At 35.2% G+C, this 22,512-nt stretch overlaps 1 protein-coding gene and 1 long non-coding RNA gene across 4 annotated transcripts in view; one reads left to right on the forward strand and one right to left on the reverse strand.

Moving 5' to 3' along the window:
• The window catches only part of LOC110023736, a 16,769-nt gene extending 600 nt beyond the window's left edge, over positions 1-16,169 (reverse strand). For 2 of the 3 annotated variants that reach the window (XR_002293937.1, XR_002293938.1), the window contains exons 1-4: positions 16,098-16,169; positions 1,230-1,669; positions 1,030-1,141; positions 26-129 (exon numbers count right to left, since the gene is read on the reverse strand). This is a non-coding gene — a long non-coding RNA (uncharacterized LOC110023736). Of the gene's footprint in view, positions 1-25; positions 130-673; positions 1,142-1,229; positions 1,670-16,097 lie in introns of those variants that run through there. The other variant, XR_002293936.1, reaches the window with a different exon arrangement.
• Positions 16,170-16,280: 111 nt separating this feature from the next.
• The window catches only part of LOC110023735 (cellulose synthase A catalytic subunit 7 [UDP-forming]), a 9,486-nt gene continuing 3,254 nt past the window's right edge, over positions 16,281-22,512 (forward strand). The window contains 8 exon segments of the mRNA XM_020723294.1: positions 16,281-16,533; positions 17,464-17,582; positions 18,173-18,236; positions 18,308-18,464; positions 18,652-19,249; positions 19,341-19,478; positions 20,358-20,483; positions 20,613-20,999. Of these exon segments, the coding sequence (XP_020578953.1) occupies positions 16,305-16,533; positions 17,464-17,582; positions 18,173-18,236; positions 18,308-18,464; positions 18,652-19,249; positions 19,341-19,478; positions 20,358-20,483; positions 20,613-20,999 (1,818 nt within the window). The 5' untranslated portion in view covers positions 16,281-16,304.

Consider the following 22,512-nt stretch of genomic DNA (forward strand, 5'->3'; position numbering starts at 1 on the left):
TATATATAATAATTTTATTACTTACATTCATATGCCAAGAGAGGTCGCAGCACAGTGCTGCGTCCCTTGGCGCTGGCGCGCCTGGACGAGCAATTCTGCAGCTGTGGGGGCCCGACCAAGCTCCTTAGACTTTAGACATGAAAAAGTAGTAACAAAAATTAAATTGCATCATTTATTTTTCAGTGTTTGGCGAATCTTACTATCTTGTGGTAGTTCTCCGGGTGGGGGACTAAGCCTTCAATATGAAAAGCAATGCCCATGGCCCTCTCACTCCTTTTATTTTGCAGATTGGTATGTCTATTCCTTTGATACTTAGAAGTTGCGGTGTAAGTGAGTAAAGCTGACTCGTGAGTCCGCTTGATATGTAGCTCATGAACTGAGCTTGATGGGCTAACAAGCCACGCTCAAGGTAGCCCCAACTTGACTTGTTAACTCGTGAGCCGACCCGTTTAAAGAAATATCAATAAAAAATATGCTTGAAATATATTGAGTTTGAAGACGTTAACTTTAAAGCATTAAAAATGTTTACAAATCAATATTTTGTATTTTATATTAAGTGATTTCTTATAATTTCTCTTCTAATTGCTCATTCTATTTGTCATTTTATTATAACACTACATTAAATTAATATTATTTTTCTATTTTACAATAAACAAGCTGGCTCGAACTTGTAGACTTAAGCTCGAGCTCGTGCTCAAACTCGATAAGATTAATTAAGCTCAAGCTCAAGCCTTGGGTGGCACAAGCTCGACTCAACTGGTTTACACCTCTACTCGGGAGAGGTCTGTGCTCTTGTCAAATCAGCAGAAACCTCCTCCCCAACCCAGATTGGCTACTTCCCTTCCTCCAGGCTATGAAGAGCATATCATCGAACCAATGTCTGGTGTGAATCTAAAAAATCAGTCGGATCCATCAGTGATGCTTCGACAACCAATAGAAGGAGGTTTGCAAATTGAAAAGTTTGTAGTGTTGATTAATATGACAAAATAGCCTAAATTTAGAATTCTAATTCAGATGAAATGATTCTACCTCAAATTCTTAGAGCTACATGTATCTAGTATCCAGTAGGAACTGCTTCCTGGAGAGATACAAAGTATCATATCTGCTCTTAATGACATCTGTGATTTGTATCACGAGCAACCTAAGAGGAATGAGTCTGAAATACACATGATAGTCACACAAAATATTGAAATGAACATTGAACTACTTATAATGTTAAAGTAACTTACGAGTCCCTTTCTGATAAATTGTATAAGTGGTCGGAAGTATCCACCCTCAGAGGGGTGGCAGTAGAGGGGTCTGATGCATCGAAGGAGGGAGATAGTGGCTAAGTGGGAGCTGGTGCGAGAGTGGAAGCTAGTGGCCAAGTGGGAGCTGATGTGGGAGTGGGAGATGGTAGTTGAGTAAGAGTTGGTGCGGTAGTGGGAGGAATAACCAATGCGAGTGGGGCTACAACAATATGAGTTGGTGGTCATAATGGAGCAACAATAATGGATTGAGCACTAATAGATGGTGCAGGAGGGGTTGTAGCGGTGGTGGTGCTCATAAACAACATGGCACTGGTGTTGTCTGTGGAAGAGTGGGTCACAGACAACTTGTCCTCCCTTCTAAATGATGTAGTGCTCTGTGGTCTATGAGGTTGCCGATCACCCACACTGCCTAAAGTCACCTGTAACAGAAAAAGATATTAATAAATTAGTACTAAGCAACAAATGTAAGAAAAATAAAAGTAAGTAGGAGAAATAAATATTAAGTAGCAAAATTACATGCAGAAAGGTGCACAACTAAAATAGGAAACATGACGTAAAAATAGGAAAGCACGGAACAAACAATGTGAAACATGGAAAGCTAATACTGCAAAAGATAAGACCAGAAAGAAACTAAAATACAATCATAGATGTCATTTTTAGTCTAATTGATTAGATGAGTTAGTTGATTAAAAACTTTAAATTTCTTATTCAATAATATCATCATCATCATCATCCATATTTTGAGAAACCTCTTCATAATTCCCTAGATGTTGCAACTGCACTACTTCTTCAAGTATGTCATAATACTTGATCTCAATATTTAAGCGTAAATTGCCTTTAACACAAACACCATAAATATATATCTTGTTTCATTCATACCATGAACTCATATGAAATCTATAACTATTCACATCAATTGTTTGTCATGTTGTGACACTATGATTAGGCACCCCGATAAGATCTAATAAGCTCTGATTCTTAATTCTATTGCTTTAATTATGAACCTATAAGAATTTCCAGTGTATAATCATATTTTACTTTGATTGTGAAAATTATTTTACAAGTTTGTCAATTGAAAAGTTACTTCAATGTACTTATAATTAAAAAGTTACTTCAATTGAAAAAAATCATATTACTAGAAATTTTACTGTATAAATGGTTAGACTTCATTACAGTTCTGTAGAATTTATAAGGCATATGTTTGAATCTCTTTTTCATTGAGATAGCATTTATCATGTCATCATGATGGTTCCTCTGATATCTAAAATAAAGATAATTTTGATTGTGAAGGCATATCACCAACCGTTCGATCTATGTATTGTCCTTGCTTAAAATATTAGGGATAGAAAGTAGTAATCTTCTGTAAAATGTATGCCTCGCATATAGAGTCCACTAAATGTTATTTATTTTTAACAGTTAAATTTATTCAACAATTTACAACATGAGGATTTTTTTAATAATATGGAAGTAAATTAGTCTAAAATAAAATGTAATGTGTGATTGTATGCATCGAGAAGGCATACCTCTCAGGTCGAATATCTTCCTTATTCCCAAGTCAACGCAATGGCTTAAGTTTTAAACACAACCAATAGGAAAGTTCAGAGAATGCATCCACTTAAAAATTGTTCTTTGTTGATCCAATGTGAGATTATGCAGCTTTGGGTTTTATTACTTTACCTGCCTTTGTCTCCTGGAGTTCTAACCCCCTCCTCTTGTGATACTCTTTCAAGTTGAATCTTGGTATTACATTATCTTTTATTTTATCCTTGATATCCATCGTAGTATTGAAGATATTAACAAGAAAATTCTTCTCAGCATGTATAACATCGAGATTATATATAATCAAATTGATCCTCCAGTATGAATGATCCAAGAAAATACTTTACTTCTTCCAATCATGTGTAACACTGAAGTCTGGAAAAAGATTTGACGCTAGTTTTGGCTTCTCAGTGATCTTTGGTATTTCATTGATCATTTGGCATAAATCGGCTCTAGTTACCCTTGGGGGGACTTCATCTTTCAACTCTATTTCTAAAAAAATGCAATTAATAGTACAAATAAGGTTGTAGTGCGTGGGATTAGAATTTTAGGGCATCAATGTCAGATTATTGTCAATATTTCGATACAGATTCATTAGCATCAGAAACACCGTCTGAGTATTCGACGCTATTAAGTTATTATATTGCGTTGAAAATTTATTTACACAAACTTCAACCTAAATAGTTTGTGTTGATGGATTGTTGATCCATACTATTTGCGTTGACATTGACGGTGTTCAACGCACAAACCGTCTGAAATCTTTTACAATAAAAAACAAACGCAAATCTAACACTAAAGTATATATTGTGATTATTTTATTTTAACAATTGGTGTTAGATTCATAAATACATAAGAATTGGGCAGTATGTATGTAAATATCCCAAACATTAATCAGTCAAATAAATATTAAGTAGCAAAATTACATGCAGAAAGGTGCAAAACTAAAATAGGAAACATGACGTAAAAATAAGAAAACACAGAACAAACGATGTGAAACATGGAAAGCTAATATTGCAAAAGATAAGACCAGAAAGAAACTAAAATCTAATCATAGATATCATTGTTAGTCTATTTCATTAGAAGAGTTAGTTGACTAAGAACTTTAAATTTCTTCTTCAATAATATCATCATCATCATCCATATTCTGAGAAACCTCTTCATAATTCCCCAGATATTGCAACTGCACTACTTCTTCAAGTATGCCATAATACCTGATCTCACTATTTGAGCGGGAATTGCCTTTAACACAAACACCACAAATGTATATCTTCTTTCACTCATACCATGAACTCATATGAAATATATAACCATTCACAGCAATTGTTTGTCATGTTGTGACACTGTGATTAGGCACCTTGATAAGATCTAATAAGCCCTTATTAGTACTTCTATTGCTTTAATTATGAACCTATAAGAATTTCTAGTGTATAATCAATTTTTACTTTGATTGTGAAAATTATTTTACTTGTTTGTCGATTGAAAAGTTACTTCAATGTACTTATACGTGAAAAGTTACTTCAATTGAAAAAAATCATATTACTAGAAATTTTATTGTATAAATGGTTGGACTTCATTACAGTTATGTAGAACTTATAAGGTAGTTGTTCGAATCTCTTTATCACTAAGATAGTATTTATCATGTCTCCATGATGGTTCGTCTGATATATAAATAAAGATAATTTTGGTTGTGAATGCTCAAAATATTAGGAATAGAAAGTAATAGTCTTCTGTAAAATATATGCCTCGCATATAGAGTCCTCTAAATGTTATTTATTTTTAACAGTTGGTTAAATTTATTCAACAATCTGCAACATGAGGATTTTTTTTGAATAATATGGAAGCAAATTAGTTAAAAATAAAATGTAACGTGTGACTGTATTCATCGAGAAGACATACCTCTCAGGTCAAATATCTTCCACGTTCCCAAGTCAACACAGTGGGTTAAGTTTTACACACAACCAATAGGAAAGTTCAGAGAATGCATTCACTTAAAAATTGTTCTTTGTTAATCCAATGTGAGATTATATAGTTTTGGGTTTTATTATTTTACCTGCCTTTGTATCTTGCAGTTCTAACCCTGTCCTCTTGTGATACTCTTTCAAGTTGAATCTTGGTTTTACGTTATCTTTTATTTTATCCTTGATATCCATTGCAATATTGAAGATATTATCAAGAAAATTCTTCTCAACAAGTATAACATCGAGATTATGTATAATCAGATTGATCCTTCAGTATGAATGATCCAAGAAAATACTTTACTTCTTCCAATCATGTGTAACACTGAAGTCTGGAAAAAGATTTGACGCTAGTTTTGGCTTGACACTAGTTTTGGCTTCTCAGTGATCTTTGGTATTTCATTGATCATTTGCCATAAATCGGCTCTAGTTACCCTTAGGGGGACTTCATCTTTCAACTATATTTCTAAAAAAAAGGCAATTAAAAGTACAAATGAGGCTGTAGTGCGCGGGATTAGAATTTTAGGACATCAATGTCAGATTGTTGTCGATATTTCGATGCAGATTCATTAGCATCGGAAACACTGTCCGAGTCTTCGACGCTATTAAGTTATTATATTGTGTTGACAATTTATTTACGCAAACTTCAATCCAAATAGTTTGCATTGATGGATTCTTGATGCATACAATTTGCGTTGACATTGACGGTATTCGACGCACAAACCATCTGTAATCTTTTACAATAAAAAAATAAACGCAAATCCAACGCTGAAATATATATTGTGATAATTTTATTTTAACAATTGGTGTTAGATTCATAAATACATAAGAATTGGGCGGTATGTATTTAAATATCCCAAACATTAATCAGCCCAGCAAACTACCAGTTTTTTGTTGAAGAAAGAATGCAAAGAACGCAATCACAAAAATGAGGGTAAGCAAACATGATATGCAGAATGATTCGGTCAAATTTTACATGACAGAAACTGCTTTTTTCTTCACAAGTGCACAAATTTCATATTGCAAGATAAGTCGTCTCTTTATAATGGTTAGGACTTACCAACTCCCCTCATTTGGTCTTTCAGCATGCCAAAAATAAACATTAATTCATCTTTATGAACCAAAAAATAAATACATAACAAACAATTGGTCGACCCTCACATAATGCAAGAAATGTGAGTTTCAAACAACAATAAATGCAAATGCAAAAGTTTCTTTTATGAATATTGAAAAATAATTAAAATTTGTAATCTAAATTTCAGATGTGATTCGCATATATTCTCCAAATTGGGGCAGCTTAGTAGGAAATTATCAACAACAGAAAAATACAGGAACAGCAAGCTATGAACACTCCTTAGTGAAGGACAGAGCAAGTTGCCCAAGATATCTTGATAGATGCTTATGAGCAAATAATATTGAACCTTCGGGACAAAAATAATGGTTGTTTGATGTGACATAGTTACTTTCCCAATAAACACTAAACCCTTTGTATCCTAAGCTAGGTTCTAACTAAGTCTTATCATCACTACAGGATTGAAACAAATTAGCGTCGGCTAAATCTGATGTTAATATGACAATAATCCGATGCAAAAAAAATTTAGATGCGGATTTACATCGGACATATGGTCCACACAAAAATGGAGGTCAAAAATGCATGTAGCGTTCTAACATATACAGCTTGCGTTGACATTAGCGTCAAACATTGTTGACGTTAATAAGCTTGGACGCGACCCAAGCTAACGCAAAAGTTAACTACGATATTTGTGTTTACTTTTTGGTGGACACAAACTTGTGTCATTATTTGCTTCCACTGTTTCTGTCGATGAGATTGATTAGCATCGAAATGTGTCGAAAAGCATCGAAATGTTTTGAAGAAATTAGCATCAGTAATATCCAACGGAAAACTAGAGCAAATTTTAAGAAAATATGAAAGAACGATAAGATTTTTACAACTTGCACAAAATGAATATCATTAATATTTACTCATCACAAGCACAACATAGAGTCTATTGCACAAACATGTATCCACTGTTAAATAATATAATTTAACAAATGTTACTCTAAATCGATAAAAGTTTACATCTAAACACAGTATATAGATAAAAAGAATAATAAGTCAGCATACTTAATAATAAAAAAAATACATAGACACCTACAGGGCATCATCATCGAATTTATCATCCTCTTCCTCCTTTTCTCCCTCCTCAACCACCAAACTTAGTTGCTTGCCTCGATGATTTAAAATCTAATTCGCTAGTTTTGTTATAGTATTCTTGACTTTCTATTGGTCCTCACACAACTCACAGAGCTCCTTACTTATAGCGGTGACACATCGAGCAAGTTCCTCATGCTCCAATGATTATGACCTTGGGCCACCCTGAGTAGCTCGGGAGTGCAGGGCCTCAAATACAATACCTTTTGTGCACATATTGTACACCCTCCACTTCTTCTATGAAACTTGCTTCCACATCTCAAAATCAAACTATATATTGGGAGACTGTATTGATACTAGTGATTGTGGGGCTCTAGTTTTAACTTTAGCTTTGCGAGTTTTGGATGTGCTCATACTGCTCTTGTTAATTAAACTCAAGGATTAACCGTCATATTAGATTAATGATGTAAAAATATAAAAATCACTTTTTTTTTTTACTTTATTGACACGCCGAGAGAGGTCGAAGACCCACCATTGTGTTCTCCAATGACGACGTGTCTTGACAAGTAACTCTGCAATGGTGGGCGGTTGACCAAGCTGTTAATCTTGTGGACATGAAAAATAGTAAGTATCAGATAATTGCATCATTGAACTGCCAGACATTTAGTGAACCATACCAACTTCTGGTAGTGCTCTTTGTGCGGGATTAATCCTCTAATGTTAGTGTAGTTCCCTTGACTCCCTTGGACCTTGTGTTCAATTAGTTTGTTGCCCTCTATCTCTAGTAATTATGAAAGGCCCAAGTTCTTGTCAACTGCGTCCAAATCTCCTCTCCAACCCAAATAGACCGCTCCCCATTTTGTAGGCCATAGTGAACATTTTACATAATATATTCTTTCCTTAAACCTCAAAAATATGTCAGGTCTACTGGCAATGTTATGACAACCAGTGGAAGGACAACCAGTGGAAGGACCTCCGCAAATTAAAAATCATGCAAAATTTATTAGTATAATAAAACAAATTGAAATTCTAATTCTAATTCTAATTCAAAATTAATCGATTCTACCTCGAACTCCCTAAACCATGTATCCCAAGTCGTGATTGGGATCTTCTTCTAGGAGAGATACAGAGAATCATATATACTCTTGATGATCTTTGTGATACGCGTGACTCACTGCCTCGAGGGATAGAACTCGGAATAGAAATAGTATTTCACAAAGTATCAAAAAGATCATTAAACATAGCCTAATATAAAAGATCACTTATGAGTCTCCTACAAGCTCAATATATACCCCACTAGAGGTGTCTCGTCTCATAGTGGAGGGAGTGGAGGGGCCCGACTTATCGGAGGTATGTATGTATATCTAATTACCACAATTCTTATGTATTATATATTTACATCCTAAAGTTCAATTTGTAAATGCATTCCACACAATTCATATGTATTACATTTCTAACATCTGAACTTCAACTTTTACATACATTCCACTCATTTCTTATGTATTACATTCCTAACACCCAAACTATAATTTTTTTCATAGAAACACAACAATTCTCATATATTACATATCTAACATGAACCTATACTTAGATTTTACCTACAAATCACACCATTCTTATGTATTACATATCAAGACACCAAACTTCAACTTTTATATACATTTCACACAATTCATATATATTGCATATCCAACACCTAAACTTCAATTTTTTCATACCTTCCACTCATTTTTTATATCTTAATATCTAACCCCCAAACTTCAATTTTTTCATAGAAACTACACAATGCTTATATATTACATGCGGAATACCTAAACTGCAATATTTACATATAAACACAATTCTTATGCATTACATATCTAACACTGAAACTTCATTTTTCACAAAAAAAAACAAAAATAAATAAGGAAAAATAATGAAGGGGAAGGTCCAAATAAGAGATGAGGAGTTTACTTAAGCATGGAGAGCAATAATACTCGCCGGAGCTGTGATTTTGCCGGTGAAAAACTCCAATGACACGTCAGACGCTCAGTGGAGAACACCAATCTCCAGACCCCTAACCTATGGAACAGAGAAAATAAGAATGAGGCTTGAGTGCGTGGGATTAGAACTTTAGGGCATCGACATCAGGCTGGCATCAAAATATTTTGACGCAATCTAATTAACATCGAAAATGTTGTCTGAGTCTTTGATGTTATTATATTGCATTGAGAATTTATAAATGCAAACTTCAACACAAATAGTTTGTGTCAATGGATTGGTGGCACTGAAGTCGATGTAAATTGTTTGTGTTGAAAGTGTTCGACTCACAAATCATCCTTAATTTTTTATGAAGAAAAATAGACGCAAATCTAAGGCTAAAATTTGCATCAAAATTGCCGCTAATTAGTTAATATCTTGTACTGTATCTTTATTTTTGTTGAATCCTAAGTTATCTTTTGAACAAGCCTCGAGAGTGAGAGCCTGGAGGAGGATTAGAGAGAGAGAGAGAGAAAGAGAGACGAAGAGTAATTAGGCAAATTCCTGTGGAGAAATCGGAGAAAAAGTCTCTTTATTTGTTTTTTTTCTTTTATTTATAAATGTGTATTTGTACAATTACAGAAAGAAAGGACAGGTTACGAAAATCGCTCTTAATGAAATTAATTGTGATGATCTTATACCAAATATGTATTATAATTTAAATTTGAATATGACATTAACCGATTAGTTGACATGTTTTAATTCGGTCGGCCGAGGCGACCAGTCGAATGGCAGTTGCACCTGTCGAAGTAAAGAATCAGTCAGTCGACTGGTAGACTTAAGGCCTTAGTGGCTTTGGATGATGAATTCGTGGTATCATGACCCGAATACCTACACCTGCTTAGGGATTACTCTACCCTTACTGTTGTTGATCCCTTTTGAGCCATGTCGTCATTTTGTAACTTTGTTGGTATTGTCTTGACTGGCTAATTACTGTTGAGTTGTCGTCGGTTTGGGATACGGTGATTCGCCCTCTGCCCTTATGGCCTGGTGAGCTCTAAAGTATAGGGATATCCTTGTCGAGTCGATTTGGTTATTTCATAGGTTCTGCATGCCGATGAACGCTACCCATTTGGGATGCGAGAAACTCACTCTCTTTCATGTGGTTTAACAAGAGCTCTGAAAGCATAGAGGTATTCCCATACGAAATAACCATCCATTGGTGTCTTATTTCACCAGGTTATCATAATACAAGCAAAACACCTTTTATCGAGAGAATTTTTGGGTATTCCCCAAGATAACATTATTTGATTTCCCCAAATTGCAATTAATTATATAGATACATTTCTTTGGGAGTGCTATTGAGTCTAGAACAAAAATGTTCTCTTGGTTCTTAGGTTATGGGTGACATATGTAAGGATTTTCTTCGTGGATACCGTGTTTCGAGGTATTTCAATCCTATCTTATTCGAAAGTATACTCTCGACTTATCGCACGAAGATTACCCATACATAAGTCTTTCATGTTTCTTTTTAAAATTATTTACCTAGTTGTTGTCGTATATCCTTATTTACGATTCCTCTCCTCTTCGAATCATCTGTATGATCTGAGAGAGAGATTTATTTGAATAAGGGAATAATACGACTATATATAAATAGACAAGCCGACGACTCTGGGTTCCTTTAAAAAGAAGCAAAAAACATGTCGGTTGACTCTGACCGAGCGCTCGGTCGCAGGGTAAACAGTTCAGATTATGCTCTTTTGGTTTGACACCTCGATCATCCATACACTATCACTATCCTGAGCGGCTCGATTGTTTTGAGATTCGTATTGGCAGTTCATATTTTTGTTCAACCATTGTATGAGAAATCTCCAATCATTTATCATACACAAACAACTATAACTTAAACTACTCACTCCTTCTACATCTCAAATATCAATACAAATAGATACTCTTACTGCATTCACTTCAGTTTCAGAAACTTCCATTCATTTATGAATAAGAAACTTTGAATTTTGAAACAAAATATTTATGTTACTTCAGTACTTGAATAAAAACAAGAAATGAGAAGAGTGTTTAAATAAGAAAAAAAATTTTTTTTTTTACAGTTCATCATATCATTCTTGTTCAAGGTTTACTTAAGTTTAAAATCCACATAATATACGCGTGGAAATAACTACTATCAATGCTTGCATGCCTACATATATTGAATGAATGCATCCATTCACTTTCAACGCAAGTTAAATTTAACAAAAAAATGAAAAATATAACTTAAAAGTCCAAACATACAATTTATTAATATTCAAACCCATAGTTTTCATAGAATCTAAGTACAAAGAATTAATCTGAAATGAGAAATTATTTTCAAAGTCGTATTAACCAAAGCCACATATTTTATGCCTACAGTAAACCATATATAATGAAGACAACACATACAAACAAAAAATGCTAATTGCAGTATCCAGACTTGTAGCTGAAAAAACATAAAAGGTGCAAATCTAGCCAGCTTGGGGAGAAAGAAGGCTATGAGCAAAATGGCATACATACCGCTTGAGAAATCAATGGGGACGAGCTGAGAAATCAGAGAAGAGTGTTTTTGGATTACCGACGACAAACAGACAATCGTAAAAATCACATATCGTGACAAAAAAGATTACCCAGAGAGAAAGGAGGCTTCGGACGAAATGAAAAAGGATAAAGCAGTGGATTTGGCTCATCGATATTGACAAAAGTGTTGAAAATTAAACTTGATTAAATTGGGCTTTTAATTGAGCCCATAATCTAGAATAGCCTTCGGAAAATTTTAGAAACTCATTTTTATGAATAAAATTTTAGAGGATTCTAGAAATATATTTTAAAAAAGGGATTTAGAGAATTCTAGAATATTTAATTAATGAAAATAGAAGAATATTCTTGAGAGTCAATAATAGTCATGAGATTGAAATGTGTTGGCACAGTCCTAATGGGGGTGTCACTAGTATAAATAGGTGTGGTGTGTTTGAGTTTTGTATCAAGTAGAATCAAAAAGTAAAAGAGTGTAATAAAAGTGAGTTAGAAAAGTGTTCTTCTCTTTTTAGCCTTCATTCTCTTATAATAGCCTCTTATCTTCCAACAAAGTGGTATCAGAGCCAAAGTTTCTTTTTTATGGAGATGACAAGTAATGGTATGATCTTCTTTCAAGTCCCAACGCTCAACAATAGGAACTATGACAATTGGAGCATCTAGATGAAGGCTCTTCTTGGAGCATAAGACGTATGGGAGACAGGCAGAAAAAAGCTACAATGAGCCATAAGACGAGCCAAGACTATCTCAAACTCAAAAGGATAATCTAAGAGATTTGAGGAAGAGAGACAATAAAGCTCTCTTTCTAGTCTTTCAAGGATTAGATGATGATGCTTTTGAAAATTTTTATGATGTGAAGTGTACCAAAGAGGCATGGGAGAAGCTTCAAACCTATTATAAAGGAGTGGAGCAAGTTAAGAAGGTGTGTCTCCAAACATTAAGGGGTGTGTTTGAAGATTTACATATGAAAGAGCTGGAGTCATCTCCTAGTACTTTTTAGCTAGAGTCTTAACAATTTCTAATCAATTAAAAAGAAATGGAGAGAAGCTAGAAGATGTAAGGATTATTGAGAAAATTCTTCAACCTTTAGATTCAAAATTCAATCATATTATCGCTGTCATTGAAGATACCAAAAACTTAGAGGCTATCTCAATCAAGCAGCTCTTGAATTCTTCACGTGCTTATGAAGAACAAAAAAGAAGAAGCAAGTGAAACAACTCTTGAAGATGCAAAATAATTCAACTAAAGAAGAGAGTCTCGAGTATGATAGAAGCCAACAAGGAAGAGGCCGTGGTCGAGGACAAGGCTATAGTCATGGATGTGGACGGAGGTAGGAGCTCCAATAATGGCAAAAAAAAAAAAACAATACCAATTTTGAACGAGGAGGAAATTCAATACGAGGGCATGGAAGAGAAAAATCAAGGCCAATATATGACAAATTTCAAGTGATGTGTTACAACTGTCAGAAATTTGGTCAATATGTTGCAGAATGCAAAACTCCCAATAACAATGAAGTTGAAGATAAAGCTAATTATGTGAGAGAAGAAAGAAAGATAACACTTTGCTACTGGCATATAAGGAGAACAAAAAGGTGAAGATAATACAAGGCATTTGGACACCAGTGCAAACAAACATATGTGTGGAAGAAAAGATATGTTTGTGGAGTTTGACAAGTCGATGAGCCGCAATGTATCATTTAAAGATGAGTCCATGGTAGTTGTGAAGGGCAAAAGTGAAATCCTTATCCAATTGAAGAGTGGAAAGCACTAATTCATCTCTAACGTCTATTATATGCCAGATATGAAGAGTAATATTCTATGTCTGGGTCAACTCTTAGAGAGAGGTAATGATATTCATTTGAAAGATAAAAATCTTTTTATTAGAGACAATATGAGCAACATAATTACAAAGATACAAATGTCAAGAAATAGATTGTTCTTGCTCAATATTCAAAATGATATTGCCAAGTGTCATAAAGCCTGCTACAACGATCCATCTTGGCTTTTGTATCTTAGATTTGGGCATCTTAATTTTGGAGGACTGGAGCAATTATGAAAGAAGAAAATGGTGATAGGTTTGCCTTGCATCAGTCACTCGAACCAGATATGTGAAGGATGCTTGCTTGGGAAGCAATTTAGGAAGGGCTTTTCAAAGGAGAAAAATTCAAGAGCACAAAAGCCACTTGAGCTCATACACACGGACGTCTGTGGTCCAATCAAACCAAGCTCTCTTAGTAAGAGTGATTAGTTCCTTATATGCATTTTGATTTTTCAAGAAAAATATGGGTATAGTTTTTGAAGCAAAAATCGATGATCTTTGGAGTATTCAAGAAGTTTAAAACCTTGGTGGGAAAGAAAGCGGCTTCAAAATCAAACTCATGTTGTTTGATCGAGGAGGCGAGTTCACTTCAAAGAAATTTCAAGAACTTTGTGAAGTTAACGAAATATGTTGACCGTTGACTATCCCAAGATCCCTTGAACAAAATCATGTAGCAAAAGGAAAGAATCGAACTGTCTTTGACATAGTTAGAAGTATGCTCGAAAGTATGAGACAATCTAAAGAATTTTGAATCGAACCTATTGCATATGTGATTTACTTTTCCAATTGATCTCCAACAAGAAGTGTGGGGAATGACATTGCATAAAGCATGAATTGGAAAGAAGCCCAATATCTCCCATCTAGGAGTGTTTGGAAGTAGAGCCCATGTGCACGTACTCAATGAGCAACGAAGTAAATTGGATGACAAGAGAGGTACATTTTCACCAGTCATGACTCCAACTCAAAAGGGTAAAAGTTATATAATCCAAACATTGACAATCATCAATCGTGATGCTATATTTGATGAAGAAGGAGAATTGGTTTGAGACCCACATGATGAGCACGACAACTTCTTTGAGGATGAAAAACTGGAGCAAGAAAAAGAGGAGCTTACTATATCACCAACTGCATGTACTAAAGAGGATCCATCTTCTTCATCGTCTTCAAGTGAAGGTTTAAGAGAAAATGTACCACGATTCAGAACTTTACATGAAATTTATAAGGTAACCGAAAATTAAGACAATCTTATTACTTTTTTCCTTTCTACCAATTATGAGCACATGAATCTTCAAGAAGCTATCCAAAGTAAGAAGTGGAGGGACATTGTGGATAAGAAAATCAAGGTGATTGAGAAGAATGATACATGAGAGCTAGCTGCACTTCCAAAGGGCACAAGACAACTAGCGTGAAGCGGTTGTATAAAAGAAAGAAGAGTGTCAAAGAAGAAATCGAGAAGTATGAAGAAAGAATGGTAGCAAAAGGAGAAAACAAAAAATTTGGCATTGACCATGATCGAAGTGAACATATTAACACATGCTATCACTACATTAGAGACTGCATCATAAGAATGGATGTGGAAATGAAGTATGAGAAGAATCATGATCAAGTAACTGATATATTCACCAAGTAGCTTAAATATGAAGATTGCTCGGGATAACAAATCAAGTTAAAGAGATGGAGTTAAAAATTAAACTTGATTAAATTGGCCTTTTAATTGAGCCCATAATCTATAATAGTCTTTGAAAATTTCTAGAGACTCATTTTTATGAAGAAACTTTTAGATGATTTTGGGGATATATTTTAAAAAAGTGATTTAAATGACTTTTGTAACTGAAATTAGAAGAAAAATCTTGCGAGTCAATAGTAGTATAGGATTGAAATGAGTTAACACAATCCTAATGGGGTGTCAATAGTATAAATATGCGTGGTATGTTTCAGTTTTGTTTAAAGTAGAATCAAGAATTAAAAAGTGAATTTTACAAGTTTTCATTTTCTCTTTTTAGCATTCATTCTCTTATGATAGCCTCTCATCTTCCACCAAAATGAAAAGACCTGAAGAAGTGGCTAAGTGATGACGAATAGAATACATGAAGAAGGCTTGAAGTGGTAGCTCACTGAATAGAATACATGAAGAAGGCTCACCGATGACGAAGAAGAAATTAAAAATTTTACGCGCTCGAGAACCCTTGCGCAAAGTCGTGCGTGCGGTTTGCCTATTCGATAAAGAGGAGCGGTTCACTTTGAATAAGACAGTAATCCAATTTGCGGTACCTTTATTCATGAAATGACCCCCATTCTAAGAATGGGTCAAGGTACGATTACTTGTTGTACCCCTAGAGTATGTAGATATAACCGGGGTATTTCGAATGTACATAAATATGGTCCGTGGGACCCATGAGTATGTTTGGGTGGCTGCTAGGCCTGGCGACAATTAGGCCAGGAGGCTGTTAGGTCGGGCAGCTATTAGGTCAAACGGCCATTGCCCATTGGGTCAGGTGACTACTTGTAATGGATTCACATCTTCTGCTCTGGGGCTGCTAGATATGTTTTAACTCCATTTTTAAAACCTGCAGAATTAATGGTGGTTCAAAAGGTTGCCATCACCAATATGTTTCATTTTTAAGTAGTTCACGCGCGCAGGCCAAATATACTTTTATGAAATCCTCCAACTCCTCATACCTCACCTACTCAATCAACATCATCTACCCAACAACACTGAAAAGAAAACGACAACCAACCTACATATACATACTACAACCAACACAAAGAAATAAAATAAAAGCAAAATAAACAGAATTTATTCATTCCACTTAATCTACCACAGACATATTTAAAACCTCATCAATGTATAATACTGCAAACCTTTTCCTTCAAGCAAAGTCTGCTCTGACGCCTCACCGACCTTCTCTTCTTCCTCCAACATCCAAGCGATCCAGCCGCAGGATCGAACTGCACCTAAAACCCAACTAAAATGCCATCGACTTCCCAACGCACGAGTTGGTGACAGATCGTTCCCAATATCGATCGATCACCATAAAAAACTTGGTCTTCCAGCTCTCTCTGTTCAAGATGGACTCCAGGGGCGGATTTGTGGTGGGGTTGGAGGAGGGCAGAGAGGTGGGAGAGATGAAGTTTTGTAGGATTTGCAGTGATGAGGTTGGGTTGAATGATAACGGCGAGGTTTTCGTGGCTTGCGGCGACTGCGGCTTTCCGGTTTGCCGGCCGTGCTACGAGTACGAGCGCCGGGAGGGGAGCCAGAGTTGCCCGCACTGCAACACGCGATACAAGCGCCAGAAAGGTTTTTTTTTAATTTGGAGCAATTGCATATGGCCCCCCCGAAACTTATTATTTACAGATGTGCCTTCTCTTCCATTCATTTTTTAAATTCGCACTGAAATATCAAAAATTTAGTGTAAAATCCCAACTAATATTTTTCATTTTTATTTTCTATAATATTTTTACATATCAAGGCCTTCAAATCTTCCTATTTATATATCAAGATTCTGAAACGTGTTATTTACGCACTATGGTCTGTGTATTCTTTTTCGTCTCATTCGGAAAAAAATACAGTAATTGATAAAGTAGGAGCGAAAAAACGTGATATGGATTTCTCTGGAGATTGATTCGAAGAATGCACGTAGGCATGAAAGAGTGATGAAACGAATGCACTGAGGCGTGACCGAGACTTCCGTGCGTAAATAAAATTTTTCGAGACGTTGATATGTAAATAGGACGGTTTGGCGACCTTTATGTAATTATCTCAATTTTTAAATATTATTTAGGATGATTTGTAGGTGATTATCTTTTTTCGAGACGTTGATATGTAAATAGGACGGTTTGGCTATGTAATTATCTCAATTTTTAAATATTATTTGGGATGATTTGTAGGTAATTATTTTTTTTTTTTAATCCTCGAGCGCACCTAACGCAAAATATAAAATTATATGCTATGAATTTATAAATTCTTGTAATTATTATATATTTTATGTCTCCCTCTCTCCTTATGCTAATTTATTTTCAAGAAAAGTATAATGTGGCTTTAATATTTATTTAAAAAAAAAACTCATTTTCAATCATATATTTTGATATTTTGATGTGGTTATAACTAAGTTATATTAGTAACATTCATAATGTAATTTTTCTAGAACTTATTAATGAATCAACAATAGTAGCAATTTGCATGTTATTTACTTGCACTTTTTGTTTCATGGAGTTAATTGACGTGCAGGCAGCCTGAGAGTTGAAGGAGATGAAGATGATGAGGTTGGCCAGGCTGAGTCTCTCGAAGAAGTCCAACTTAATAGCAGACAGCAGGCACAGGATCATCACAAATTTGATGAGCAATCGGTACATATTTAATTAAATCATCTTAAGATTAAATGGAAAATTAACTATTTTCATCAATTCTAAAAAAGGTTAATTGAGTACAACATAATGTTATGTTTTTTAAAATGTAGAGTATTTTTATCCCATAATAAGTGGGAAAAAAAGGATATGTATATATATATATATATTAAAGAATGGGTTGAGGCTTGAGGTCCCCAACCCACCCAATGGGCTCAACCCCAGCTAGATTTGAGGGCGACATGGCGTGCAAATAATTCGAGTACCACCTGACTTAAGGCGACACTGCGCCACCAGAGTATTCAAACTCGTGACTTGAGGGGACTTACGACCTTTAGAGAGGCTCTCTACCAACAGGCCACGAAAAGCGCATATATATGTATGTGAATTGCTACTATATAAATACATATATGTGCGCGTTCAGTGGCATGTTGGTAAAGCCTATCTGAAAATTGTAAGTCCTCTCAGGTCATGGGTTCGAATCCCTATATATCACATAATTTATTCTTATTATTATTATTATTACTTTTCTACTAACTCCATGATTGAATCAGCTCATTCCTAACTCCCAACAATGTGATTCACAACTGCAGTTAAAGAGCGAGCAAGCTCACCAATGGAGGCCCAACGGCGCAGCTTATTCTTCCTTCGGCAGCGGTAATTAATCATAATTAGTGACATATTACATATAATCTTAATTAAGCTTTAATTTGTTTTTAAATTTACAGTGGCCGGTAAGGACTTAGAAGGCGAGAGGGAGATGGAAAGCAAGATGGAGTGGACAGAAAGGTTGGAGAAATGGAAGGCGATGCAGGAGAAACGAGGCCTCACAGACAAAGACGAAGATGATAATAATGATCACGACATTGAGGAAGACTACATGCTGTACGTACTTGCAGGCTCGGTTCTTGCTTGACTCGTTTATATTTTGAGCTCAGAAAGTATGTTCATGCTCAGGTCGTTTGTTTAGCGAGCCTAACATGAACAAAAATTTGTTTTGACAACCTTAACCACGTACTTGGCTTATTATTCCTTCAAATTTAGCTACTAATAAAAAATTAGGGTTTTACAGCACGGCTGAGGCCCGACAACCCCTGTGGCGCAAAGTACCGATCCCGTCAAGCCGAATAAACCCATACCGCATCGTCATCATCCTCCGCCTCCTCATCCTCGCCTTCTTCCTCCGCTTCCGCATCACCACTCCCGCCACCGACGCCTTCCCTCTCTGGCTCACCTCCGTCGTCTGCGAGATCTGGTTCGCCTTCTCTTGGATCCTCGACCAATTCCCCAAATGGTTTCCCGTCACCCGCGAGACCCATCTCGACCGCCTCTCCGCCCGCTTCGAATCCCGCCTCTCCCCCGTCGACCTCTTCGTCAGCACCGTCGATCCGCTCAAGGAGCCGCCCATCATCACCGCCAACACCGTGCTCTCGATCCTCTCCGTCGATTACCCCGTCGATAAAGTCAGCTGCTACGTGTCGGACGACGGGTCGTCGATGCTGCTGTTCGACGCGCTGGCGGAGACGGCGGAGTTTGCGCGGCGGTGGGTTCCGTTTTGTAAGAAGCATGCGGTGGAGCCGAGGGCGCCGGAGTTCTATTTCTCGGAGAAGATTGACTACCTTAAGGATAAGGTTCAGCCGAGCTTTGTGAAGGAGAGGAGAGCCATGAAGGTGGGTAGAGCAAACTAACCTGTTATTTATATATTTATATTTGCAGGGTTAGGTTAAATTTTATTTATTTATTAATAATATATGTGTACAGAGGGAATATGAGGAGTTTAAGGTGAGGATGAACGCATTGGTGGCGAAGTCGCAGAAGAAGCCGGAGGAGGGATGGGTGATGCAGGATGGCACGCCCTGGCCTGGGAATAATACGCGCGATCATCCCGGCATGATTCAGGTTCCTTCTTTTTATGGCTAAATACACATTTCTATTTTCATGCATAAATTTGTCATAAATACTAAATTATATAAATGTAAATGTTATAGTTGAAATAATAGTAGATATGTAAATGCATGAGTATTATGAGGTATTTATGTCAATCTTTTATGCGACATGATGAGTATTATGAGGTATTTATGTCAATCTTTTATGCATATATAAAAGGGACATGGCATAGCAGGCAGGTACATGCACTATACATACCTCATATGAGGGCTGTCAAAATTGCTCTTTGTTCCCGAACAGTTTGTGTTTTATATACATACCTCATATGAGGGCTGTCAAAATTGCTCGTTGTTCCCGAACAGTTTGTGTTTTGCTCGTTAAGAAGCTTGCGCTCGTTCGCTAAGTTAAAGAGCCGAACACGAACAAAGATTTATTCATTTGTGTTTGGGATGTATTGTAATTGATACAATTTTAGATGGTAATACTACTCATCAATTATATATATATATATATAATGATATAGAGGAGTAGTATTTAAAAAAATAATAATTTACTACAAGATGACAAAGATTTATTATCAATCATATGTATTAATTAAGAAAATAGAATAAAAATTATTAAATTAGATTCAAATGATGTTTTAGCATAAACAATAGTTTTTTAATCTTCCCTTAACTCTTAACATCTTATGGCTATGTAATTAGAGTTGTCAAAACGATTTTTTTGTTCGTGAACAGCTCTTGTTCAGTTTGAACCAAACACTAACGCACTTTTTGAGCTCGAAATATAAACGAGCTGAACTTGAACTGAGCCTGGGCTCGCTCGTATTTGGCTCTTTTACACCCCTACCTTATACCTGTAGCCTGACACTTGGATTCAATAACCTGCTAGGTATACCTGGGAAGCCAGGGTGCTCTAGACGTAGAAGGCAAGGAGTTGCCCAAGCTCATTTATGTTTCTCGTGAGAAGAGGCCCGGCTACCAACATCACAAGAAAGCAGGAGCCATGAACGCACTGGTACTAACTTAATCATCATCATTAACGACTCCTTTAAAGTTAATTACAACATTTTTCATGTAGAACAAGTATGAAGGATTAGTCTAATTATGATTAATTAAACTAATTATATGAATTGATTTGAAACAGGTTCGTTGCTCGGCTGTGCTGACCAACGCTCCCTTCATACTTAATCTTGACTGCGATCACTATATAAACAACAGCAAAGCCGTTAGAGAAGCTATGTGCTTTCTGATGGATCCTCAGCTTGGAAAGAAGCTCTGCTACGTTCAGTTTCCTCAGAGATTTGACGGCATTGATTACAGCGATCGTTATGCGAATCGAAACGTCGTCTTCTTCGATGTAAGTGAGAGGAAACAGGAAAAGAAAAAAAAGAGAATTTTTCTCAAACTCAAAATATTTACATATATAACACTCAATGACTATGCATTTACATATCTACCATCTAAATTTCAATTTTTATATATTTACCACTAATAATCTAGCCAATGCTGCTTTGCATGAAAAAAAAGAAGTGTATTTCATCTTTCAAAAATAAAATAGTGAAATTTTATGTGATATAAAAGATTTGAAAGATATAAATGAAGAAGGGAAAGTTAAATACAGCCATATAAAACATTCATATTTACAAATTTATCATTCAGGTGATTTTTTTTAACTATGAAACTGATGTATTTATGTGTGTCATGAAAGATTTGTTTAAAAATTGGTAAAAATGAAAATTTCGATATTTAAGGGAGAATTTGAAAGAACAAAGAAAACAAAAATTTTTCTGTGTGGACTCCTAGCTCTACGTGCGGCGCAGAGTGTTCCTGAGTTATTTTCAGGTTATTTTTGTGTCATTTTCAATTTGAGAGGAAACAGGAAAAGAAAAAAAAGAGAATTTTTCTCAAACTCAAAATATTTACATATATAACACTCAATGAATGACTATGCATTTACATATCTACCATCTAAATTTCAATTTTTATATATATACCACTATAAATCTAGTCAATTGCATGAAATAAAATTGTGAATTAAAATGTCCTCCATGTAATTGCCCAAAAAAAAAAAAAAAAAATTACATAGTGATATAAGGAAGGCAGGTATGCAAATGCCCTTTTAATTTAATAAGATACAACATACACATACAGTTTTATATATTTTTATATCTAGTACTTAAAATTTGATATTCACATTTATAACTTTCTTATGCTATAAATTTATGCATGAAAATATGTATATTATTAGTAGATACAAATGCTTGTAAATACCCTTTTTTGCCCTTTTTTAGCTAAGAAAAGTTTTAAATTTATAATTATCCCGAAATAACCCAGAAATAACCCGCGGTCTTTATTTTTGGGTTATTTCAGGATAATTGAAAATAACCCATAAATAACCTGAAAATAACTCAGAAATAACCTGCACCGCACGTAGAGATACGTCAGGTGTTCGGATAGAAAATGCCCGCCAAAGAAAGAGAGTGGTTCTATGTAAATAGCAACTTTCAAATGTCCTCCATGTAATTGCCCAAAAAAAAAAAATTACATAATGATATAAGGAAGGTATGTATGCTAATGCCCTTTTAAATTAATAAGATACAACATACACATACAGTTTTATATATTTTTATATCTAGCACTTAAAATTTGATATTCACATTTATAACTTTTTTATGCTATAAATTTATGCATGAAAATATGTATATTATTAGTAGATATAAATGCTTAGGTTCCATTATAGGGCCATCAAAAAAGCTCGTTGTTCGCGAACAGTTCGTGTTCGGTTTGTCAACGAGTTCGTGTTCGATTCATTCGATAAGTAAACGAGACAAACGCGAACAAATTTTTTTCGTTCGGTTAGTTAAACGAACCAAACACGAACAGTGATGCGTTCGTTCGTGTTCGAATCGTTATTGTTTGAAATATAAAATAATATAAAATAATTATATATAAAAAATTTATTATATTCTAAAACATTAAATTTTATAAATTATAATATATAATAAAATAATAATAATAATATATTAATATACTATAGTAGTAAT

Source organism: Phalaenopsis equestris, unplaced genomic scaffold, assembly GCF_001263595.1.
Source record: "Phalaenopsis equestris unplaced genomic scaffold, ASM126359v1 Scaffold000229, whole genome shotgun sequence".
Lineage (NCBI taxonomy): Eukaryota > Viridiplantae > Streptophyta > Magnoliopsida > Asparagales > Orchidaceae > Phalaenopsis > Phalaenopsis equestris.